Source organism: Parus major, chromosome Z, assembly GCF_001522545.3.
Source record: "Parus major isolate Abel chromosome Z, Parus_major1.1, whole genome shotgun sequence".
NCBI classification, from domain to species: Eukaryota; Metazoa; Chordata; class Aves; order Passeriformes; family Paridae; genus Parus; species Parus major.
The window spans coordinates 44,841,662-44,868,124 of record NC_031799.1 but is presented as its reverse complement, the minus strand read 5'-3'; the positions used below and the strand labels follow the sequence as shown (position 1 = coordinate 44,868,124).

At 44.7% G+C, this 26,463-nt stretch overlaps 1 protein-coding gene across 1 annotated transcript; it reads left to right on the top strand.

The window, feature by feature from the left end:
* SLC49A3 (solute carrier family 49 member 3) lies at positions 1-25,136 on the top strand. Its single transcript, XM_015615265.2, has 10 exons — positions 1-157; positions 8,904-9,062; positions 9,907-10,126; positions 15,921-15,997; positions 16,115-16,252; positions 16,826-16,942; positions 18,483-18,635; positions 20,434-20,591; positions 21,616-21,728; positions 23,182-25,136. Exons 1-10 carry the CDS (start codon positions 29-31, stop codon positions 23,334-23,336), a joined length of 1,419 nt encoding a protein of 472 aa, XP_015470751.1. The 5' UTR covers positions 1-28; the 3' UTR covers positions 23,337-25,136.
* The last annotated feature ends 1,327 nt before the right edge of the window (positions 25,137-26,463 follow it).

Sequence of the window (26,463 nt, the reverse complement as noted above, 5' to 3'; positions counted from 1 at the left end):
GTGCCGAGCCGAGCCGAGCCGAGCCGCGATGGAGGGTGCCGAGGCGGCCAGCCTGCTGGGGGAGCGCAGCCCGGGGCCGCCGGCCCGGTTCAGGACGTACCGGCGGCGGTGGTTCCTGCTGGCCGTCGTGTGCCTGCTGAACTGCTCCAACGCCATGGTGAGTGCGGCCGCCTCTCCCGCCGCCGGCAGCAGCTCTCTGCAGCCGGCCTGGGGCTGGGACGCTGCTGCGGGGTGGTGGGGAAGGGGGCGGCCGGCGGCAGCCCCGGGTGCCCGAGCAGCAGGCCGAGGCGCAGAGCAGGCAGGGCACACAGCCCTCCCCTGCCGCCTCGCTGTGCGGCAGGTCTGGAGAACAGCTCTGGCTGCTACTGCTGCTGCTGCTGCTGCAGGGGGAAGACGGGCTGACATGGCTCGCCGGAGCCAAAACCACCTCCTGTTTCTTCCTAGAAGCAGCCGGGCAATCCTCAGGGCCCTGCCCCAGTGCCCTGTCTCAAATCCACCCCCTCATTCTTGGGGCACAGGGACTCGGTTGTACGCGCAGAGTTCAGGGAAGCGTCAGCCTGGCCGTGCCTTATAAGAATAAGAGGCTTTTACTTTTGAACTTTGTCGTTCTGGTTATGACCTCGGCCTTCACGTTTTCCTTTCAGACCGGGGGGATCCGGGACACGGAGGGGTGGTGACGGGGGAAGGGCAGGATGGGGCGGGAGGGTGTGGGTGATATCCAAGAGCACAGCAGGAAGTACCGCAGCGTCAAGTCAGACTGGGATGAAGCAAAATGTGTCCTGGAACTCAGCAAAAGTTGCTGCCGAGTCCACTTCGTAAGCCATGGGGAGACAGAGAAAGTATTCATCGTCTGTGAGGATCACATGTTTCTAGCATAAGAATAGCAGAGCAGTGTTGAAACGCGGTGGGAGAGGAGCAGGAGTTAACTCTGCCGCGCTGCTGCCCTGTGACAGCAGATTTGTCTGCTCAGGAAGAGGAGCAAGCTTTCTTTCATGGTCTGTTGCATATACAGAACACTATAGGAGTAATTCTGCACTAAGCAGATGGTTGTATGAGCTTCTTTTTGCCTGCTCTTACTGTCTTGTTCTGAGAGACTTGAAAAAATTGGATGCCAGATCATACTCCACCTGTTGAATAGATTTAAATTAAGTTCAGTAGTTACAGAGATAAATCCATAAAGTTTCCTCTTATCAAGGCTTAATATATGAAAAAGAATCCCAGATCGTTGCTCATTAAGTCATTGAGGACGTTGTTGATAATTATCAGACTGATGTAGAATTATTCATGTTCTTGAGGATTACCATGCTTTGAATGCAGGTTGTCTGGCAGACAAGATCAGGCACTGCAACCTGAAAACATTTAAATGCTTTGAAGGAAGATTTAGGTATTCCATGATGCAAGAGTGCTGGAGTAGAGAAATGGAAAAACATAGTGAGAATTTGGCAGTTTATGGAAAAAAAATATTTAAAAATAATGCACCTACTCAATGGAAAATCAGCATATCCTTTAAGAGTGTAAAAAAGAGTACTGCAGCACACTGTATGCTTGCAGTTAAATTGGCACAGCAGAAGAACATTATGTGACAGGAAATAAACCCATCCTTCTAGAAGTAGATGGTGACAACATGGGTGAAGGAAGCTGTACCAAGTCTTTTCCAGGATGTCTTGTCAGATTTTGACTTTGCTGAAACCTTAAAAGTGAAACTGGAGGGGTTCTCAAACAGATCTTTTCAGTACCTCTGCAAGTATTACTGTGTCCTCAGTGTGTTGCTGAAAACTTTGTAGCCCTGGAAGACTGACCTGTTCTGTCTCATTTGTATCTTATTAATTTTCTGACTGCCCGCAGTTTTATTTTTCCATGGTATGAAATTAGGCCAGAACTTTATGACTTCAAAACTGAGTGCCTATTAAACATCCTAGAATGGAATTACTATTTCTAAGCCATTACAAAGATCTGGAATGGCAACTGTGCTGACATATAAAGTTGTAATCAAACGTTTCCTGATACGAAAGTTTATCCTAAACCTTCCTGATAAAAATCACAGACCAGAGTGGTTGAAAGTCCATGAAATCAAAGCAGTTGGTTGCCACTTAAAATTTCCAGATTAAAAGATTAATTTACCAGTTCTGTGGTGTGAAAAATTGCCCTGCAAGTTGTGTCCTCAATTCCTGTGCAGATTTTGCATACAGCACTTTGTTCTATGTACACCTGTGTCAGGCTATCTGCAAATGCATATAGTAACACATGACTTTCAAATTAGCTGACTTGGACCTCATTTACTGGATAAACCTTCCAGAATAATGTCTTGTACCCCTCACTCTTGTCCACGTACATGCAGTTTTCTATTAGTGGCCTTTGGTGCCACTAACTGTGGCAATCAGGAGACAGTACTAAGTGGGGGAAACTTTCACAGTGTCAAGAAGACAAGGTAGAAGCAATTTAACTGCAGGACAGCACATTTGGTCATGCAGCAAGGGCAGATTGAGAAAGGAATATTTCTTAGTCTGGTTTAGAGTGTGATTGAGCAAAATCAGACCAGACCATGAGGTGATGAAAGGGGCATTCTTACACTATTCCACTATATCCCACTATATCCCACTATTCCCCCTTCCACTCTATCCTGCTGCTCCACTTCATCGTATGAAGTCCTGATATCATCATATGAGATCCTTTCATTAACTGGAGCAGAGTGGGGTTAATATGGTATAGAGACTGTTAAACCAATGATAAATAGCCCCTTACTGTGCTTCTATTACTGACCTGAGTTTAAAAGCCTCTGTCTCTCCCTGCTGTACAAAGTGGGTACTGCCTTAGCAGAAATTTGTTCTCATTTCGTAAATGAGGCTATTCTGGGAATTCCTAGCTGACCATATAGTGTAAGAAACTCCTGCCTTATCTTAAGAAGGCCATAAGCAGACATCAGTATAATATACGTGCTGCCTGGAGTTGTGGGCAGAGAGGATGTTCTGACCACAGCTAAGCTTAAATGATTTATCCCCGTCTGTCTCTTGCAGCACTGCTGATGGGGGGGATGACATAACTTTGCCTGTGATTTCTCCCCAGATTTGTTTTGCCAAACTTATGCTGTGGTTTTGAGTGCGATTTTTTTCATCTGAAGGCTTAATATTTAAGGGTATTCATGGTGTGCTTGCAGCTGCTGTAGCACATATGTCCTTCCTTTTTTCCTCCTTCCTGTGAAGCTGAACAGGTGGGAACTTGTGCTTCACAGGAGGGACTGTCTTGCTTTAGCACTGGGGACACAGAAAAAGACAAAAGAATGAAACCAAGAGCGTTTACTGCCCAGTTCTGTGTTCACCAGCATGAGCAAGCTGGGGAGGAGCAGGGGAGCAGAGGGTTGGAGCTAGCTCACATTTGGCCAAGTGGCTCCTGACTCATCAGCTGGAGGACTTACACCACCACTTAGTGTACTTGGAAGAGGAAGGAGAGCTGCACAAGTGGAGCCTGGCGTGCTCCAGGGCAGGGTACACACGCTCCTCACCACACCTGTCTGCTCCAGCAGTGCCCTTTTAGATACGCATGCGCACACTGCTGCTGCTCTTTTTTCCTGCTACTTCTCCTGAGAGCTGTAGAGACTAAGAGACATCGTGGCAAGGATCTGGCCTTTTCTAAGATCATGCCTTTGTCCTAATGTCCTAGATTCCTGTGTCAGCATAGGTGCCTGCAGCTGAGCTTCAGCTGTTCGCTTCCAAACTGTGTGGCCCTTTTAACCTTGAATGTGAAGATCCTGGTGTAAGGGCTTCATCGTCCAGTCTCAGGGGAGAAAAAGGCAGCATCCGTGTCACATAAAGACATCTCACATCACCTTGTAAGTGGTGTTCAGGTGCATGAAAAAAAGCATGCTGGAGTTGGCAGAACTGCTGCAGGCAAAGCCCATGTTGGGACTGGCAAGCTGAGCTGCTGCCTGTTATGAAGCAGAAGTTCCCATTTCATGCAAGACAACCCCATTGACTCCTCTTTTTAAAACTGTACATAAAAGGTACTGCAGGGCCATTTCCAGGGTCTAGTCAGCTATACAGTATGCCAGAAAATGAAAAGCACTCCATATAGCAACCTTTGGTAACTGATACTACCAGTCACATGGCAAAATGGCCCGATTCCTGCCCTGCCTGATTTGCCTTTTTGCAAATACTTTGCTTTCCATTTTCAGAATCTTGATTTGTTCATGAGGAAAGTAGGCATTCATTACCAGCTTGCCCTTTGTGAGGAACTGATTCTGGCAGGGCTGTACTTGCCAGATTTGATTACAGGAATGCCCATGCCCTTCGATTGTCATAGGATCATGATCATAGAATCATAGAATGGTGTGGGCTAGAAGGGATATTAAAGATCATCTAGTTCCACCCCTCTGCCATGAGCAGCGACACCTTCCACTAGATGAAGTTGTTCATACAGCCTGACCTTGAACACCTCCAGACATGGAGAGTCCATAATCTCTCTGTGCAACCTGTTCCTGTGCCTCACCAACCTTACTGTAAATTTCCTAATATCTAATCTAGATCTACCCTCCCCTTTTTTAAATCCATTCCAAATGGTTTTACCTGTATATGCCTTGTGAAAAGGCATATAGAGGCATGAAGATGCTTCTCTTTTCAGCCACCTTTAATGGAGATTAAATCTCACTTACTGGACAAGGGACCAAGCAGTCTCTGGAAGGTGCAGGAGAATTAAAATGTCAGCTAGAAGAAGATTAAAGCAGAGGGCAAGAGAGCTGAAAGTGGAGCCGGTACCATTCCCAACATGGGGAAGTCAGATAGTCATTCCCAACATCTATCAGTCAGATAGTTTGAGTGTCACTGTCCTGGCCCTGGTGAAAGCTTATAAGGTGTGGAGGGGCGCTCCTGTCACTGAGGATATGAGTAGACTCTGGGTGGAAAACATTTATGTCCTTTTCTCCTGGTGCTGGGGCATGGCTCCCCAGCCAGCCAGCCAGCTGTGTGCAGTGAGAGTTAAAGCTGTACTCCAGTGCAAGCCAGAAGAGGCTTATGGGTCATCAGGGGCCCTTCTGTCCTCTTCCTCAGCTGCCAAGCACAAGTTTTCATTGTGAAGAGTGTGTGCTGAGGTATGTCTTCCAGACCAGACTAGCATGCACTGGAGCTTTTGCTGTCTTCAAACCTAGAAACCACAATGAGATGAGCATGTTTCTAAGGCTTGAGCTCAGAGGAGGTGTGTAGGAACTAAAATTCCTGCCTTTGGAGAAGAAACAGTGTCTATTATTATGCTGGCTGTTCCGAGGTCCTGCTAGATGCATATCTGAAAGGAGGGAAAAGTCCATACCAAGTGCTGAAGGAGCAACTGTGATCTAAAACATCCCTGAAATAACCAAGGATGGTTATTTATTTAATTATTTAATTAATTATTTATTTATTACCAATTACGGTAATTTACTTAAATTACAGCTCCTTATGCTACACAAGGAGCTGTAATTTGAGAACAGCTAATGCAAAATCTGTGAGAGAATGCTAGGGAAGTCAGTTTTGACAAGTATCAGGGGATGGAGCTCAGAATTGAGCTCAAACTCATTGAGGCTTTTTGACTTGCAAAGTGTCCGTGTGATTTAGTGGTTCTTCATGGGCTTCCATGTAAGTCTCTTGATTAACATGCAATGGCCCAGAGCATGAACTTCTGCTGACTTCCACCATCATCCACTCCAACTTGTGCTAAGTTGAGAATTTTGGCAAAGTTTGCTGCAAGTTTTTCATTAATTGTAGCACTGGCAAGGCTTTGAAGGTGAGTGAAAATTGCTTGTCAGCATCACAGTCAGGAATTGACATTGTGGCATCTATTGAGCTGCCTTCGGAGAAGTGCATGTGAGCACAGATGAAGCAGTGCAGTGTGTAACAAGGACTCATCTTGATGCCTTCTGTAAGTGACACTGAGGCTCTGATTTTATGTGGCCTCTCAGGAAATGGAGCTGCATGCAGTTTGACCAGACCGCAAGCTTCACTTTCCACAAAGTGAAGCTTGTGTAGGGACTGAAAATTGCAAGGACTGAACAACCCTGCAAGGACAGAGATATCTCTTTATCTGTCCCAGAAGCAGCAAGCTTCTGGGGTCTGACATCCTGTAACCCCACACATTCTCTTTCCCTTTGCATCTGTCACTGTCATCTACAGTGGGAAGTTTTGATACAGGCCATTCAGTTAAGACTTGGGTGTGATGATCCTTGTTGGGCCCTTCCATCTCAGAATATTCTGTCATTCTGTGATTCTGTGGTTTTGGTGTGCCAAAGATGAGTGAAGACAATGGCCCCTGGGGAGTGGTGGAGGGCAGAACCTCTCTCTGTCCCTATTCTGCATCTTTGGAATTTACAGGACTTTGACCTTACCAAGCTGCATCTCTTTACCTGTTCTCTCTGAGGGGGCTTACCTCAGGGCAGCCCCTGTATAAGCACCAGCCTTGGCAATGCAAAGTTTCAGAAAAACATGCTGGATAGGGGCTCTAGCTTCCAGCAGAAGAGTTTATTAACTACTGTGGATGAAGTTACCAAAACTGGGAAAATCAAAAGCGGAAGGTGGCATACTGACTGTGTATTTACCTGTGTACGCAAAACTCCACAATGCCCCCTCTTTGTTGCAGGGGCATTTGGTGGTCTTTTTGCCTACAGCTGCATCTTGAGCTCCATTGCCCAGTTCTGAGTTTCTCTGTTAGAGCAACTCATGGTAAACAACAAAACATACTTTTTCTCTCCAGTTCCATTAATAAACCCAATTCCTATTTTGAGAGACAAGCTCAGTCTTGGACAAGCTGCAACTTTCCACCCTCCATGCTCTCACACAGATATGCTAGGACTGGAGCTCAGATTAGGGATATGGGGCAGCCCCTATGCTTGGTTTTCAGCAAGAAATAGTTTTACTAGATGTAATGGAATTGTGCCAGTTCTTGATCCCAGCTCACCTAGGTGCATACAGTCACTGAAGAGAAAATGCTATGCTCTGGCTTGTGGCATCACTTTCCTAATGATGTAATGAATGGTTGAGCATGTTGTGTAGAGGAGCAGGAGGGGTGAAAATGTACCTGAAGCTGGCTTACAAAATGTATGCTCTCTTTAATTACAGTGTTTCCTGGTAGAGTGTTTCATCACCACCACCCCCGGCGGAAGGCCTTGGGGAACCCAGAAGTGCTATTGCTGAAAATACACAGCTGGGATTTGTTTGGCAGCTGTTTAGCATCCCATAAGCAAACTAATGCTCATGCCTTAGTAATGCTTGTAACATCTAAACAGTTACATTAGCATTAAACATTTAAATTCCTATCCCAGTCTGATGGAAGTCTGGAAAGTGACCTGGATTAGCCTTCTTGTTGTCTAAGACTACAGTTTCCTTCAGCACCTAGCATCTTCATTCACCTGTAGAAGCTGAGTGAACACCAAATCCATCCCCTACCAGACCTTTGAATGATGTCACATAGTGACATGCTGATTTGAACTGAATACAGGAGATACAGCATGGTAGCTCCTTTGGAGAAGAAAGAGCTAATGCTAGGAGTCCTTGCAAGGTTGCTAAGAATATATTCAAAACTTCTCTGATACTCCCAGTTACTCATTGCATCCCTGCTAGGTGAAAAGCCTAGCTAAAGAATGATTTTGCATCTGGCTGTTGTCACCCAGTGACTCTAGGGAGAAGAAAAGTCCATCTCCCTTTCTGCTCCTGTCTAATGTGGTAGTTATTATGGTCCCTGTCATGTAAGAAAAAAATAAAATAAATCCAGGAACACTGGAAGTAGCAAGAAGCAGTTTGTAGGAACACACCTTCCTTTGAGGTTACCCAAGCTTTTTCAGTTACACATGAACACCACATCTGATGCTGGCTGCCAGTTGCAGGCTGTGAAGAGGAAGCTTGTGAGGACAGAGGGGACTACCTGAAAGGCAACTATGGCTGGAGTTCTTTCCTAGGAAGCTATAACTGAAGCTTTTTTCTTTTGAAGGAATGTGAACTGTTTTGTCCACATTTTTGCAAACTCTATAACCTTGAGTATTCAGCAGTAGCAAGGTCATCTTCTAACAGTGAGGTAACCTGTAATCAACATTATTGAATGGTTATGCCATTTGAGAGGTTAGACCAGTCTTTTTGAAAAGCACCAGGATGCATCTTGGCAAAGAATCTACAGAAACATCCTCTAACTTGTAGCACCTCATTTTTTTTTTTTCTTGTGGATGTGATCTCAGAACCTGATTTTAGGATCAAGCAGTTCTCATTATTCCCATAAGAAACCAGAAGCAGACAGGAGCCATGAAATCAGTGTCTAAAACAAAGTCTGAGGAGCTGTGATCAGATATGGCACTGGAAAGAAAATGTGGATACTTGTTGAAGTACGTCTTCTGTGTGTATCTCCCTGTTATGTGTTCTAATACATTAAATAATGCAATCTCTGGATCATTTTCTAATTGTTGAGTGTGTCTAGGAAGGCAGGGAATAATTTATCTCTTGGCTGACACACAGTGAATTTGTTCTTAGAAGGCCACATACAAGTGTTACAAATGGAACTGAAAATGTCAGTCCAAAACCTTAGCTGCTGAGAGAAGGCTGCAGATTCTATTTTGTTTTTGCTAACACAGAATGAGTCCATGTGGTTTCCATTAGGTAAGTGTGTGTGTCAGGGCCAACCTGTTCAACGTGGGGAGAGAAAAAGGTTGGCTGGCTGCTTTTGCCAGCCTCCAGCATTAGGACTAGGGGACAGGGGATGAGGCAGTGAAATGTATGGGGTGCTCTGGGCCGAGTAACTGCAGACACTGAGGGTTTGAACTTTTATTACCAGCCTTAATATCACAATTTCAAGGAGAGACTAAGACAATGAGCCTCCTCGCAAATCAGTTTGAGGGGATGGTGAATTACTGTTCTGTTGGAGGTGTTCCTGCTTACCCATTCTTGGTACTTGTTTTGCAGCTGTGGCTGACGTTTGCTCCTGTGGCTGATAAGACAGCTGCTTACTTCCATATTTCCCTGGAGACGGTCAACTGGCTCTCAATGGTGTACCTCCTCATCTCAATCCCATTTGGTCTGGTGGCAACATGGGTCCTCGACAGTGTGGGGCTCCGCTGTGCTGTGAGTTGAAGTGTTCTGTTTCCCTGAGGAAGTTTCACCTAGAGGTAGCAGTAGATGCACAAAGCAGTAATGTATGTGCTTTTAATAGGAGTCTTGCCAAATCCTGCAGAGAATCCACTAGAACTCTGTGCCAGTTCAGTAACATCACCTCTGTGGAGATGATGGAGAGAGCAGTGGGAAAAGTCAGAATAAAGTTGCATGCTTGTCTTTTCCAGCTTTAGTTTTTGTTGTCTTTGCTAACTGACAGGGACAGATAGTGTGGGCTGACTCTGTGAATTACTTTGTGTAATTGGGTCAGATTTGCCGTGGAAAAGTCTTAGCACCGCAATTTTGTTGGCAGGGCCAGTTTAAGGAGTAGCAGGATGGAATCCAAGCGAGAGACCCCTCTGGTCAGAGCTTGGTCTCTGCTGAGCCAGCTTGCGATCTCTGCACGATCCCAGAATTGTGTTGTGGAAGAGCACTGAAACACTAGCATTATAATAGAAGAACATTTGCAGGATCCTTAAGATGGATGATTCATTGCCATGATCTTTGGATTGTCTCAGCAAAATATGGGTGATGGCGCAAGCCTGACAATAGGTGTAATTAGTGAACTTCAGATTTCTCATCAATGTGGTTCTTCAGGGAGCCACCTTGCTCCCTATCACCCCAAGACACTCCCTAAGGGGGCGGGTAGGATCAGGAGCATCTTGCCCAGAGGGGTGGCGATGGTCTGCAGGCAGTGATTGCTAAAACACAGTCTCTCCTGTAGTGCGTTTAAGACCTTGCTCATGCCAATCTAGTGTATTAAGTTCTGCCCTTCGGGCTTCAGCACACAAAACCTGTTTGTTTCTGCTCACTGCAGGTGGTCCTGAGTGCATGGCTGAACATGGTTGGTAGCATCACCCGGATGTTCAGTGTTCTGAAGTTCCTGAGCTTGGGTTCCTGGAGTTACTGGTACCTGTTTATTGGACAATGCTTCTGTGCATTAGCACAGCCTCTTATCATCTTTTCACCAACAAAGCTGGCAGCACTATGGTTCCCAGACCACCAGAGAGCAACAGCAAATATGATTGCATCAATGTGTAAGTGATAGCTTCAGAGTGATACTGCTGCCTCATGTAACTTGATAGCAATTTGATTGCCTTTCAGAGGCAGCAGGCATGGGAAGTCCTTTGTACTACAGCCATTTGCCTTTGCAAATACAGCTTGGCTTAATAGTCTTGTAGTCACGTGCAACAAAATAGGTGAACAAGAAGTGGGTATAAGCCACATCCAGCGATAGTGCTCAGTGTATGCCGCCCAGAGTCCTAACCTCCCGCCTCTCTTCCAGGACCAGGTTGTCATCTTTGCCTCAATATCACATAGGTGATAGCCCTTAAAGTTACTAAGTCTTTAGAGGCCTTAATTTTGCAGTTTCATAGGAAGGTGTCTTAAATTGCATTGTAGTGCCAATGGTCACAGTTGCCAGATTCTGTAGCTGGATAGAGGTGAGGTGAGGTGAAGTAAGGTGAGGTGAGGCTGCTGTGGCAATTTTGCCCATCAGTTCATCCAGTAGGAAGGCTGAGCACGTATTCTTAATTGGTATTTATGCACACACAGATAAAATATACTTGTCTGTCTGCACAAACATGTTGGGGATGCTAAATGGCAGGACTATCCATGCAGAAAGCACACCTCCCTTGCTAAGTGCCTGGAAGCTGGGAAACTGGAGGAGAGGCACCAGATAAGCTTGCTCTAATCACATTCCTGTCTTGGCTCCTTTGGGCACAGATAGAGACAGGATACTGCACTTGATAGACCTGTTTCCTCCCTTCATGGGACATTTTACCTAGCAGCCAAATAATTATCTTCCTCTTTTCTCCAGAAACTCGGCTCATTCACTGGCTCCAGCTGTGAAGCCTCATGCTACCTTCATGTGTGTGGCAGCCCCATCTATCCTTCTCTCAAAAGCCAGCAGCTGCCTTCCTTCCCCATTGCCTTGAAGCTGTAAGGAAGGGTGAGGCATGGGGAAAGGAGAGCATCCCTATGCAGCTTTTCCAATGCTGCTGCTAGACTAGAGCATAGACGTTGTTTAGCAAGAATGGGTCTATGGTGTCTGAACGAATAAATTTTTTTTGCCCTGCTTTTCCTAGAATAGGATGGATATGATGACTCACCTGGTTTTCCAGTGCTGAGACAGACCTTCACCTTCCCCACTGCAGGAGCTCTCTTGTCAGTGTGGCATGATACAAGCACTACCAAGGACCACTGGGCACTCAGTGCTTCACTCACCTGAAGGAACACAGCCTGAAAACAAAGTGCTCTTTATAAGTGAGAGAGCAGCCTGAGAAACTACATAGCATTTTGTTCACACAGCATCCTCAGTCTTTACAGAGCCAAATGAATCTATGACAAAGAACAAACCTGAAGAGCAAGGAAGAGTGGAATCCCAAGACCTGAAGCTGTTCAGTGTCTGGCATTTTGGGGTGTCAGAGTGGAGGCTGAGTAGGCTGTGACTGTTGTCTGCTGCAACACCTGCGTGTTGCTCTATGGAATGCTTTCATTAATAATGCCTGGTTACATCCATAATGTCTGCTGAACAATATCAGGATTTAATTTCAAGAAAATTTAAATACTGTCTGGAAGGAGTATCTACCACAGCCCCAGTTGTTTAATCCAGTGGTTAATTAGCTCATGGCAAATGTAAACATCTCAATGCTTTTTGTGCCCCATGTATTCAGTCTTGTTGCACCTGTCTGTCAGGTAGTTATGGACAGAATCAGCTCTTCCTTTTCTTGAAAGACTGAATGGCTCCCACTCAGCCACTTTATAGACAAATTTCCCTTTGCTTCTTCACACTTGTCTCCATTCTTCCTGTTGCTGATGTGAGCTTTTTGTGTCATCCTGCTCCAATTTATCAGTTCCCACTTCCTGTGTAATTAATGCTGAGCAGCACTCAGCATTTCAGTACTGTCAGTATCAGTACTGCATACAGAAACTGGCTCTACAGCCTCCTACTGTTAATGCCTATGGGTAGGCTTCCCTGGGCTTTTGTGACAAATATAAACCTTGCACCCAGGATCCTGCTGAGCAGCTGAAATTACTATGACTCAGCTGTCAAAATGATTAATCACTCAGCTCTTGAGTGTTTGTTCTACCCATCACTTGTAGAGGCTTACTCAGAGAGAAGCAGTGCAGGGCCAAGAACTCAAACTCATTCCCAGTTCACAAGAAATTCTCCTTTGTAAGAAGTAGAAAGAGTTGTCTGAGTCCAGTGAAGTGACCTCTGCTTCATCCATAGGAGTCTTCATTTACTGAGGTCTGTCATGGTTTGTCATTTTCTGCACAGTGAAGAGTTTCAGTGCATCAGCATCACTGACCACAAAAACACACAGCCCGACTGCAGAGTACTGCAAGCTAGTCCACCAGCACCCGTGGCTCATAATGTGTAGTTGATTAATTCAGTGACCTCCTTTCTATTCATCATCTAGGCCATGTAATAGCTCTTCCTAGGAAAAGCAGGCAACTGAAACCATGTAACTACTCAGGTGATCTCAGTCCTTTCAAATTTAGCCCAGTGCCCACCTATACCTTTCCAGCCCTCATCTACACTTTCTGGAACTGCTTCAGCAAGTTGATAGTTCATGGAAACAGCTGAATGGTTTACAGGCCGTCCCCTAGAATGCCCAGTTGCATTTGACACCAACAGAGAAGATATAATCCATCTCCTTGGAAACTGCTGTTTGATTGTTTCCATGTACTTAGAAGTAGGTAATATTTCACCAGCATCATAAGCTAGTACTTTCCCAAACACAGAGTAGAAATGCTTGAGTTGTGTGCTATAGGATTATTAGTGGCACCTCAGCATCATTATAGAACAGTCAGGGGTAGAAGGCATCTCTTGGGATCATCTTGTCCAGCCCCCTGCTCAACCAGGTTTGTCTAGACCAGGTTGCCCTGGTATATGTTGAGTCAGTTTTTGATTATCTCCATGGATGGCGTTGTAGCAGCTTATCTGAGCATCTTGTTTCAGTGCTAAACAGCTATCACAGTAATTTAGTTTATATTCAGGTGGTGTTTACTGTGTTAAGCTTTACTTAACCACTGAGAAAAGTCTGGTTCCATCATTTAAATTATATTTATTATTTATTATATTTAATTATAATTGCAGATCAATGTTCTTTTCTCCAGGCTAACCAGTCCCAGCTGTCTCAGCCTCCTTAGGCATGAGAGATGTTCCAGACCTTTAATCATGGTTTTGGCCCTTAAGTGGACTTTTTCCACTAACTTGGTAACATGTATCAAGGAGCCCTGCATTGGACTTGGCACTCTGTTTCTCACCAGGGCTTAGAAGAGGAGGAGGATCAGGATCTTCCACCTGCTCCTCCTCATGCAGCCCAGCATGCTGTTGGACACCTTCAAGAATGCATTGCTGTCTTATGGTCAACCTGCAATCCACCAGGACCTGACATTCTTCTCTGCAAAACTGCTTTCCAGCAGCTTTTCCAGGTTGATCAATCCCAACTCTTTTAGTGTCTCCTCACAGAAGCTCTGGTCCTCTAATCATATTTTCTCTTTTCTGGACCAGCAAATTCATGTCTTCCTCACACTGGGAACCTGAGAACTGCTCACAGTTCTCCAGATGTCGACTTGCTAGTGCTGAGAGTGAAGTCCAGCTCCCACTGACAACACTGCCTAATGCTGAGCCCAGGATTGTGGTGGCTTTCTTTATCAGAAGGCTGTGTTGCTGGCTCATGGTCAAGTTGGTGTCCACCAGGACCCCCCTACCCACTCCTCCTCTGGTCCTTCTTTGCAGAGCTGCTTTCCAGTTGGTGAGTCTCAAGGGGTAGTGGTGCATGAGTTATTATTCATCCCCAGGTGCAGCATATTGTATTTCCTGTAGTCAAACTTCACAAGGTTCCCCTCTGCCTATTTCTGCAGTCTGTTGCAGTGCCTCTGAGTGGCAGCATTGCCATCTCTTCTGCAAGTCACTCCTCCCAGTGTCACATCGTCTGCAAACTAGCTGTGGGTGCACTCTGTCCTGTCATCCAAACTGCATGGCCCCAGTATCAACCCTTGGGGTTCACCACTGATGATGGGCCTCCAGCTGGTCTTCATGTCAGAGATGACAATCCTCTGGGCCCAGCCATTCAGCTGGATTTCAGTTCATCTCACTGTTCAGTTGTCTAGACAGTGCTTCATCAGCTTGTCTGCAAAGTTGTTGTGGATACAGTGTCAAATTGCTCTTTCCTCATCCATCCAGCAGCCATTTCATTGATTAAAGCTACCAGGTTAGTTAAGCGTTTTTCTTAAATGCTTTAAGTGAAGCATTTTTCATAAGTCATCCTTCATGTGCCTGGAAATGGTGGCAGTGTTCCATGACTTTTCCAGGGAACAAAGTAAGACTGAAAAGCCTGAAGTTCCCTGGATTCTCCTTCTTGTTCTTTTTTGAAGACGGGAGTGACATTTGTGCTCTTCCAATCTCAGGAGCCTCTGTGGCTTTTTAAAGGTAACCAGAAACAGCCTTGCAATAGAAACAATCTGCTGCTTCAGCTCTGATACATCCTGTCAATGCTATGGATTTGTGTGTGTCTGGCTTATTTAATGTTCTCCAACCTAGTCTCTCTCCACTGAGGGTAAATCTTCATTGCTTCAAGCTTTAGCTCTGGTCTCAGAGCTGAAAGTCAGACTTACCAAACACAGAAGATGTGAAGTAGGTATTGAATGTTTTCTGTGTCCTTTATCACTGAGTGTCCTGCCCCATCCAGCAACAGGACCACATTTCCCTAACTTTCTTTTGCTGCTAAAGTACTTAAGGGTGCCTTTCTCATTGCCCTTCACCAGACTCACCAGGCTGTCTTTGGCTTTCTTAATTCCATCCCTGTACGCTAGTAGAAAAGCAGCTTTACTGTTTGACTACTTGCAGAATGTTGCCTTAACATTAAAAATTTGTTGTCTGCAATTTTGGATGTTCCCAAGCTGAGTCCCAGGAGTGCTGCTTCAAACACAGCTGAGCTCCAGACCCATAATAATGCGAGTGCCTCCTCCTGTACAAAGTCTGCAAGATTCTCTGTTGCCATATAATTTTTGTAATTGGTGGCAGGGATCAACTTGTTTACCTGCCTGGCCTTTGCAAAAGGGTGTATGAAGGCTTGAAAGGTCTCAGGAATGACATAGTGTCACTTCAGAGTGCTGTTCATGGCCTTTTGACAAAGAAAAATAACGGCATCCTGGTGACCCTCGTGAAGAGCATTGCTAGCAGCTTGAGGGAGGTCTCCTGTTGACGTCTGAAGAGCTGTGTCTGGTTGTAGATTCCTATGTATAAGAAGGACATGGACGTATTAGTGTAAGTGCAGTTAAGAAGCCACTAAGACAATTAAGAGTATGGAGCTTCTGTCATGGCAGCAGAGGCTAAGAGAGCTATGGCTGTTCACCCTTGAGCAGGGGAATCCTCTACACACTGTATACATGCCTAATGGCATAGGGAAATACAGAAGGAAAAAAACCTCTGTAACTCCTGCTATGTCCAGGACAGATGAAATGGATTTGCCAGTTTTAGTTTTGTCCCTTCAGCTTAAGATTTACTGAGACAGCCTTGAGAGGATGAGGACATCATAGTCCATAGCTGGAAAATGTTTTATAGGAGTTAGGAGTTGAAGGGAGATAGTTTTATAGAATGGATTTCATGGGGGTGAGACAATAGATGTGGCAATATTAAGACCTCATAGTCAACTTCTCCAAATGTTCCCCTGCTGGTTCTCCCTATTTATGCCTTGTTTCGTCCTTATTCCTTACAGTGCTGTGCACTGCAGCTGTGGCACTGGCAGGCAATAGGGGTGGATACATGATTCTGGCTTCTTGCATGAAAAAAAATGTTTCTCTTCTATTTCCTTCCAGCCAATCCCTTGGGCATTCTTATAGCAAACTTGTTGTCACCTGCACTAGTTCCTGAAGGAAAGCACATTCCATTGATGGTAAATGAAACCTGCTTTAATCAGTCAGCAGGGCTGATTTGGGTCCAGCTGATTTATTTGTTTGGAGGTAGTGGAGCTGGAAAGACTGGTAATTTGTCTTGTCTTTCTGTTGTGTAGCTGGGTATTTATGCTGTCCCAGCAGTAACAGCCTGTGCTCTAGCAACTCTGGGGATTCACGAGAAGGTCCCGCCAACGCCTCCGTCAGCCAGTGCCACTAACTCCAACTCACAGCCATTCTTCACAGGGCTCAAAATGGTAAGTGCTACAGCATAGGGACTGACATGCTGGAGTGAAGGATGCAGCCCTGTAAGATGGGGATATGCTGAATGATCTGCTTACAAAGCAGATTCTGAATTCCATGCCCCCAAACCTGCCATGGAAAGCCCCTTGAAGGAGCTCAAGATGCCTTCCTTCCTCAGGGAGTGGAAGCTGCTCACAACAAAGCTGCAAGAGATGCTATTGGACCATTCAGCCGTGGACTGGCAGCCATTCAGATAGCTCAAGACAGACCTCAATAGGCAGACTTGGGCTTATCCATGAGGAACACAGAACCTGGGTCTTCTGAACAGAAGTGGGACAGAACATGGCAAAGCAAAGGAAAAATTTGAGCACTGAAGAGTTCCTTCGTCCCTACATGGTCCTCACTGTAACTTGTCCTCTGGCTGAAATGAAAGGACAAAGCCATATTTTCATCAATTATCATGGGGTCACATGACATCACCTTGTCAGCATTTTCAACTGAGGAGTCAGAGCTGCTGGCCCTCAAGTCTGCTGTCACAGCCAGGACTTTTTCTTCTTCCACTTATTTACATTAACTTTTTTTTATAGCTCCTGAGGAACAAACCATATATCATTCTGGCAGTGTGTTTTGGAGGAGGAATTGGGATGTTCACCTGCTTTTCAGCTCTGCTAGAACAGATCCTTTGTGAAAAGGGGTATTCAAATGTGAGTCTTCTTCCTTTTCTCCCCATTGTCCACATTGTCTGTGATACAATCAAATTGATTTTCCCTTATAAAGGACTCAGTGAAAAATGAAGACAATTGAATATGCTGCAGTCTCATATCTTATTTGCTCATGTTTTCTAATATATATTAACCCAGAACATGGTCAACCTCTCAGTATGACAGATGACCTGTATTTTCATTAATGCCCATGGCCAGGCTCCCACTTGCAAATGAAAATTTTTTTTAGGAAAAAAGAATATTGTGATTTTTCTAAGCCACTCCAGAGTACTGCTGTGTATACAGCCTTCTGCCACCTACTCCAGGGTAGAATGGGGCCCAGGCAGGCCCTAGAGTGAGGCTGGAGACCAGCTGATGCAAGCACCTTTTCCACTTTGCACAGATTTACATGAAGCCAGGGCAGCCGAAGAGGTCAGTGGTACTGTGTCAGCTGTTTCTTTAGCCTTCTCATGACACCAGCAGGTGCTTTTACAGTTCAACACTGTATATGCACATCTGGTTCCTGCTGCTCTCTCCCACCTGTTTATTAGGAGGATCCTCCATTTCAGGTACTTCCTCTCAGCAGGCTGCACTTCAGTCCTGGTGCTTGTATTGCCGTGAGGGCCCTCTTAAAACACCTCTCCAGCTGTTACATATGCACATTTACATGTCTGGCCTCTGTCCACCCCATCTTCAGCTCCCAGATCTGCTAGCTGGCTCAGGGCTCCATAGCCAGGTCACATTTTGTACATTCCATTGGCTCTTAATTTGAGACCACTTAAACTTTGCAGCCTTGGTTTCTGTGCATCATGATTTTGTCTTTGTGTGACCGGCTTGTCCTGGCCCTTTAGCCCAGAGAAGCTATTCATATACCTTTTCTTTCCAGTGCCCCTGAGGGTCCCAAAAATGTTTTTCCAAATTTGTTAAAAGCTTCTCTGCTTTCAGGATTGCTGTCTGCGTTTGAATTCTTATGGAGCTGAAGAAGTGCTACAAGCAAAGGGCAATCACTGCAGGCAACAGAGCATGTACCCTATCCTAGCCACTGCTCGCTGCCTCTCTAATTAGACTTTGACACAGCTGGTGTCTCCTCTAACATGCTTTGGGTGTGCCAGTGCAGATTCCTGGTAAGAAAAGGGCCAGGAAGATAATTATAAGCATCAGCAGGTCCCAAAGTAGCTGGGCCTGTTGCTACCAGTGTGGACAAAGCACCTTACTGCCCCTGGAAGAGCCCAGTGGCTCGAGGCTGGAATATTTAATGCCAGGGAACTGCTCTTGCTCTGCATCCAGCCTCCCTAGTCAGGTGTACAGACTTGTCATCCTTTGGGAGTGGTGTCACCCTGCTGTCCCCACAAACTTGTAGAAGCACCTGGACTCTTGTCATTTGCTGCTCAGAGCCCTGTGAAGGCCTCAGCTACTGCAATGGGCAAGAAAGCTTTTCCTACTACAGTAAGTGAACCACTGGTAGCTGGCAGATGGGTCAGTGACATTGAAACCTCTTTCCTAATTGCTCTAGTTTCTCATTACTTATTCTTCTGCCCTCCAGGATTTTGCTGGCCTGAATGGTGCACTGTTCACAGTCTGTGGTTTGTTGGGTGCTTTCCTGCTAGGCATGTATGTCGACCGGACAAGGAAGTTCATAGAGTCCACCAAGATTAGTTTCTGTCTGAGTGCACTTGCCAGCATCATGTTCGCCGTGGTGAGTTCTTCCTTGCATTGTGCCATTCCCGTGGGCTTATTTATCACATATTGCCATGTGATAAATCATCAACTTAAACCAAGGTCGTTTGATGTCATAGTGTTTATTAAGCCCTGTGTTACACTTCGGGATTACCTCTTTGGGCTAGTTCTAAAGAAAAACCCTTTACTGAGGATTTGACAGTCACTGTGGCACCTGGGACAGACTGATTTGTGGTATACATAAACAGGCATAATCTTACTTCCCTATTCTGGTCCATCATGTTTGCTTACTGACTCCTGAGACCATTCTTTCAAAAAAGAAAAGGGAATTCCTAGGTATTTTTATCACAAAAAATGAACAAGAATGTCATGTTTTTCCAACACCTGCCTTTAACAGTGGTGGCTGTCAGGGTTGTTGCATTAGCAGAAAGGACCTAGTTATATTCTAGCTCTGAAGTAGTTCCTTGAGAGGGACAAGGGAGGCAGAAGAGGAGGACGCTTGAATTCAGCCAGGAGAGGAATGCACAGCCTGGAGACTTCACACCCATGGGGCCAGGGTACAGCTGCTCAAACACAGCCACTACCAGTGGGGGCCATCACACAGCAGGAATCTGATCACAACACACAGCACTGCAGAAGACCCAGAATGGTGCAGGTCTCTGATTTCCCAGCAGTCTTACGCTGTATGTTTCTCTCCTGTGATGAAAAATCCAGACTTTCATAAGAGAGTGATCACACTATCCCTGGGGCCAAGACCCCAGAGATGGTAGCTCCATTTGGAAAGGACAGACAAATGTGATGCTTTTGTCAGTATAGGACAATGTGCCTAAAGCGCACCTTGCATTTTCCCCGTTCATATTCTGGCATTTGTTTGGAGGATGATCTGAATACAAGTCAGCTTGTCTGGACTCAGGTAAAGCACTGAGTAGGTGAAAGGCTGTTTTAGGAGCAACAAACAAAATATTCCTCCTGCCCTTCCCTCTTCACCATCATCCCATACAGATGAACTGTTTGTTCAAAGTAGTAGAACAAAAATCACCCATTCAAATCTGTTTGATCCCTTTGCACTTGAACTCAGATTCCAGACACATAGAGTTTTCCTTGACTTAACCAGTTTAGCTGGGCCAGGTTTGCTGCTATGCCAGGACAGACACCCTGTGTTACTCTGTGTGAATTTATTACATGGTCAGGGAAGGAGGTACCAGTAGCATGGCTGCAAAGTACTTAATCTTTAGTAGCATTGGCTGGACAAGGTCATGCTCTTTCCTCCAGAGTTAGGGACAAGGCTGTTCTAGGTACTAATCCAATCTCCAGCTTTTGTTAATATTTCAGGTGTTTCTTTGCTTTTTTGTTTGGGTCTTTTGATGTTAAAATCCCTGTGTTACAAATGCACGTCTGACTGATTTTCCTTATCATTGAGCGGCAGCAACCCAGAATTCTCACAAGTAACCTAATGCAAACATAATTTCCAAAATGTTACTTTGCTGTGCGACAAAGGTGTGTGTTTGGCCCTAGAGAGATGTTGAACATGCTCCTGGTAAGTTACTGACTAGTCAAGTTACTGCAGTACAACCGCACAGCAGTGCTTTTCAGATAATTCTGCTGATCCTCTCCTTACTTCAGTTCAACAGATAGCTCTCCATTTTGTAGCCTTTTGTTGACCCTAGAGGGTTGAAAGTAAAAAAATCAATTTCAGGAAAAGGTAGGGAATATACTGGTGAGTTACCCCCTGAGACTTCCTGCAGGTTAAAGGTTCAGAGACTTTGTGCACAGCAGTGCTAACATTGAAACTTTGGTATTGTTTTTTTTGCCTGCAGACTTCTCGGTTCAGACATCAGGCCATCATGTTGGCCATCACCAGTTCGCTTTTTGGTTTCTTTGGTTTTGCCATCTACCCCATTGCCATGGAGCTGGCTGTGGAGTGCTCCTACCCTGTAGGAGAGGGCACATCTACAGGCCTGATTTTTGTTGCAAGGTAAGCAGGCAGATTAAATCCAATTGACAGATGAGCTTGGGTTCCAACACTTACACACACACACAGAGGCCTGTGGGTGGAGATAGAGAAGAGCATAGACATCAGTCCTTGCAATCCTGCTGAATGTCTTTCTGGTATCTGTGCATATGTCCCTGGCAAGGGGAGCTACCTGTCTGAGCCATAGAGTTGAAGAGCTAAATGTTTTAAAACAGGGAGGACTGTGCGGAAGAGGTGCAAGAAAAGGAAGAAGGAAGATAAAGGTCTCCCTTGGTTGGCACAAAGCATGAGTTAACCATGCCCAGCACCACATGCCTTTGAAGCAGATGGGGGCTGCACGGCTGAGAGAGGCACCCATTCCCACAAGAGTACAGAGATGAGTCAGTTCCTGGTTCTCTGTTGAGGGAGATGGGGCTCATCAGTTAGTGAGGAACAGTGACTGTTCCTCCTACCTATTTACCTGCTTAGGGCTGGCTCTGGACTTCAGCAGGAATGACTTGCTGAAGCTCTAAAGAGTGACACCAGTGATCTGATGCCATGTGTCAGGTGGAGGTGCCACAGCAAGAAATATCAGTGAGAGGCATCAGACACTGCCTTTGAAGGCTGTTGTCCCTCACTGGTTGTGGACGTAGTGGCTGCTGCCAGCCAGCTGTGAATGAGGAGGAGGCTGAAGCCATAGCCTTTTTTGCATCCTCAGTCCTGCACTGAGAAGTGTGTCCAAGTCTCTGCCCAGTGAATATACCTCAGTTTTTTGACAGGTGGAGTTCAACACCTGCTCATCTTCTGAGAGAGTATAATAGTGATCCTGCCACACAGGCCGTGTATCAGGAGTTGACCTGGACACCCTGTCAGCCAGAATCAGTTAACCAAACATCTGGGCCAGAGGAATCCAGCAGTAGCTTTCTCTGCTAGAAGGACCATGCCCCAGAAAGAGGCATCATTCTCTGCCAGCTGGGGAAGATGGCCTTGTCTGCAGCACTGGTACCTCTGGCAGGTAACATAACTGCATGTTGGCTTCTTCCCACAGCCAGATTGAAGGTGTGATTTTAATGATTCTTCTACAAGCTCTCACCGTCCATGTTTCTGAGGATCCATTCTCCACCTGTGCCCTTGACCAGGATGGAGCCCTGGACTGGACAAGTAAGTATGTTCTTGAGAAGTAATACTGGACACTCAGTTGCACCCCACGTAGTCCCCACTCTCCTCTAGGTCTCAGTGTGAGAAACCCTGAAAGTCTGAACGCAATTGTAGTGTATCTTCTGACACCCTTTCTGAATCTGTTGGTCCACTCCTTGATGCTCCTGCTAAACCGATCCTGCAAGATTGAAATGGAAAGAACTCTAAGGTGCCATGAATGCCACTGCTAGCTCTGGGTTAAAATTCTCTTACAGTCACCCTACAGAGACTTGAGTTTCATAAAGCTAGAAAGCAGCTGTTCTGTGGGGAAGACACTGTCCATGTAGTATAACCAAGGCTGGTTTTCATATCAGAGGCCAAGGTTACAAATGCTTTGACTGAAAGATACATCACTTGCTTCTGTACACACAGTTGCCTGTGTTTGTAGCATAGTTGTATGACTTTGTTCTGAGTTATTCCAGATTTCCCCTCCTTTCCTAGCTGGTCAGAAGAGCCATCAACTGAGATGAGCAGGATCACATAAGTGTTTTCAGTGCAGGCTAAACCCTAGACTTGATCTCGCAAGTGGTTCATGTTTATGTCATACTGACACCTAGGGACACTGTAAGCAAAGGCTGACCATCACCTATTAAATATATCCTGCTTGGCTGAGCAGAGACTCCCCAGAATAAAGTCTACTAACTGTAAGGGATCAAGGCTTCATAATAATTGTCCCCAAAAAGCAATTTGACTGCTTCATTCTGAAAGCCTTCAATTTGCAATTTAATCAGATCAGAGCTGGATTTTGGGATTAGGTTCCCACTTCTGTTCCTTTTGTGGTCTGATACATACAGGAAAACCAGTGGAGAAAGGGATGAAGATTGTTCATTTGGGACACTGGTGAAATTATAACTACTTCCAGGCTTTGTTGAATAGTCTTTTAGATATACTTTTTCTTTCGCTTCAGAAAAGATTCTTTAAACACTAATTTGTCCTTAATAAAAGTTCATGCTTAGTGAATTTTTCTACACTTTGCTCTCAGATGATATAACAAGAATTACTACCTGTAAGGACCTGTTCCCTTGTGGAGCTCAAGTGATTTGATTCAATCTCTTTTGTAACATTTTTCACAACCCCGCAAGACACAAATTTGGACACTTATGGAGAGACACACACTCCTACAAGTACAATGTGTGCACTGGTGTAAGACCTCTAACCTACTGAGGGTCATGCAGGACACAGTGTTCTGGAAGCCTTCCACATTTTGCCTAAATTCTCTTTCTATGTTAATGTTAGGTAAAGCAAGATTTGTCTGTTACCAAACTGGTAATGTCCCACTGTGGTCTGCACCCTGTCCTCATGGGTATCCCTTGTGAGGAGGTCAGACAGCATGTGCTGTTTTGGGGAGTTTTCCTGTATATTTCTGCACCCATGGGGAGTTTTGTATTCACTGACTAAGAGCATATCTCTCTCACAGCTCCGGTGCTGGTGCTGGCTGGCCTCTGCAGTGGTATGGCTTGTTTCTACGTTATCTTCTTCCACACTGACTACAAGCGGCTCCATGCTGAGACAATCAGTGCTGATTTGGTCAAGGCAGAAGATGCAGCAACAGCACATGTTCCTGAGCCCTAAACAGATCAAAAAGGGGATGCCAAGGGCTGACTCAGACTAGTGGGCATGGACCAATCCTGAGCTGGTACACTGGGATATCTGTGTCATATTGCACAACAAGCAAGGACTAGAGCAAATAGCACATTTGCTGTGCATCTCTCAGTCTTGTGTTTATTTGGGGATCTGGGCTACTAAGGAAGGCTGTCCTGCCAGAAAGGTCAAACTGGCAATGGATAACTATGCACACAACTAAAATTTTTGCCTGACTTGATTCAAGCTAAAGAAATATCACAGTGGAGGGTAGCATCATATTTCAGCCATTTTTAAATTTTCATGTATGTCAATCAAGGGTGGAGGTTTCAGAAAGACGGAAGTTGTGCCTACAAAAAACCCAGTGGAAAACTTCTGTTTAAGGTCTGGGGTGCAGCATAACAATGCTTCCACTCATGTTGGAACTAATTGTGCCTTTTAGCTAAAGGGCAATAAAAGCTAGAGCATCCTTCCACTTCAGCGGGGATATGTAAGTATGTGATCTGTAATACAAGTCTGTTACAATGAGTCACTTTGTCTTCTACAAGAAAAGAAAAGCCTTGCCTGCAGTGCTGCCTATAAAAGAAAATATCAGTAAGCATCAGAAGTTAAATACAGCAGCATTTCACATCCCTCTGGTTCCCTGCTAAATGCTGAGACATTCAGTATTAGTTTGTTTTACTTAGGATTCTCTTTCTTCACCTCTCTTGCAATTTCAGTGATTTAAGTTTTCCACAAGAAGATGAATCTACTTTAATATTAATATTAAATATTAATATTAGGCTTTAATATTAGACTAGCATGATGCTCTCCTATAGAGTATCACTCTTTGAGCAATGATGCTGTAGTGCCTGGCATGATGGAAGCTGGCAGAAAGGCTGGCAAAGGTGACATTTTAGTGCAGAGACTTGTCATAAGTTTCTGCAGGTGACAGGGGCTTTGGGGAGGAGACCAAGTAAGAACAACATCAACAAACACCTTCCAGTTCTTTTTGCAACTGATATCATTCTTTAGTGTTAGATGATATGGGAAGTGAAACAAAAGATCCCATTTAGAATTCAGTTACACTGACAATTACAATGGGTACAACTGGATTTTTTCAATTTACAGTACTTCCACAGCAGTGTAATGTCTTGCTTTGGAGTTTAGGTCTAGTGTACTACCTGAGAAATTCTTACTTTATCACTCCTATGTGATTGAAAAAAAATTAGATGGGATTTCATAGCATTAGATGCTTCATATTATACTTATTTAAAGGGAATCTGAGTACTTGCTGATTGAGGGACCTTGATACAAATGGAACCTGTAACTAGCTTTAGCCAGTCCAGCTAGAAGATGATCCAATGCCACGAACACACTGTCCCTGAGGAACACTGTACAAAGGAGCTCTCTCAGTGCCTGAATTCTCTTCCCCATTAGCAACTGAAAGGCTCTCCCTTTGTAAAACACCTTCTTTGGGTCCTTCTAAGGAGCCTGCTCACTTCTATAGCTCCAGCCTTGCTCTCACTAGTAAACACTGATGTTTGTCAAAAGGACAGGAAAAAAGTCTGAAACAAAAGTGAAATAAGATTGTTTAAATCTGTCAGAGGAATGACATAAGCCATCTTTTGCAAAACTAGCTGGTCAGTTCTGCAGCCCTGGAACTAACACACCAAACAGATTAATGCTAAATTTACCTGCCACTTCTGAATTCCATTGTACTGGGAAGCAAGAAGCACTTGATATTTTATAATTTTATATATTTACAAATGTTTATGTTTTTTAATAAAGGGTGGTTTAAGAAAAGATTAACCTCTTCTCATTGTATCAGTCTTTTAAAACGTATTTTATAGATGCAAAGGTGCGTCGGATCTGCTGTGCGGCACAAAGCAAAGGCCCCTGTATTTGCCAGATGTCATTAACTTCTGCTTACACTGACAATGTATTAATTATAACCACAGATTCTTAAAATGACCATGTGAAATTAGCTGTAGGTTAAGCCATGGTTAGCTCTGTTTAGGATAGGTTAAAGGAGTAAGGAGATACTGCTAGCAACTGTCTCCAAAATCTGCTGTTCCCCCGGTCAGCTTGCACCGAGACACTATTATCTTTATCTAAGCCCATCAAAAAGATTGTGAAAAGGGGAGACTTTTCTCTCTGCTAATTCATGAGACTTAGAAGAGTGTAAGACACTTTCTAGATTGCTAATGAGTAGTTGCTCCCTCACTGTATGATTTGTCATACCCTGACAGCATGCCATAAAGGCATGATGGCACTGCCAGCAGTGAGGCCAGGCAGCTCATGCAGGTACCTACTTTGCAGCTCTTCCTGCTGGCTCAGCTAACTTCACATTTTGTATTTAGAACAAAAGCAGCTCAAGTGTCCATGCTAGTCTGTAATTACCACCACAGCTGAAGTAGACTTTCTGCTGTGTACTGTTCTCTTCAAGACTGTATAACTCATGTATCTCACACCTCACTTACAGATGCCCTTCCCTGCAAAAACCTATGGAAAATGTGAAGCTGAAATCTTAGCAGAACAGAGGGGTTTTCATGGTAAAGCATGGGCCAGGTATGCTGGGGACTTCCTGCCAGAGGAGTGGCCTTCCATGACCCCAATGTTAGCATTCAGGAACACATAATCACGGAATGATTATATGTAGGTGCTTTTGTAAAAGAGCTCTGGGTGTCAGGAGTACACAGACCCAAATCTGACCTGACCTGGTTTTGAGCTGAATATGTTTTATACTCTATAGTTATATAACTTACATATTAATTATTAAACTTAACGTTGTTCTATTGTATACATTGATTTCATCCAAGCATGGATTTCTCATGATCCCCCTCCACCCCTAACACAGTTTCTCATGATTCTTTAAACAATAATTATATCTAATCACATCTAACAATTATATAATTTATCACATACTGACTACACAGATAGTAGTCTAGCAGTTTCACATGATCTAGCAAGCACAAGTCCTAACATTTCCCAGAGCTTACCTTTAACACTTTCCCAGGTCCTACCAAGCCTAACTTTCTTTCTAACTCCCTGAATTTTCTGTGATTTTAAAATCTTTTACTATCACCAGCAGAGACCTCTACCATTAGGTCTGTAGGTGTCACTGGAAACCTGCAGA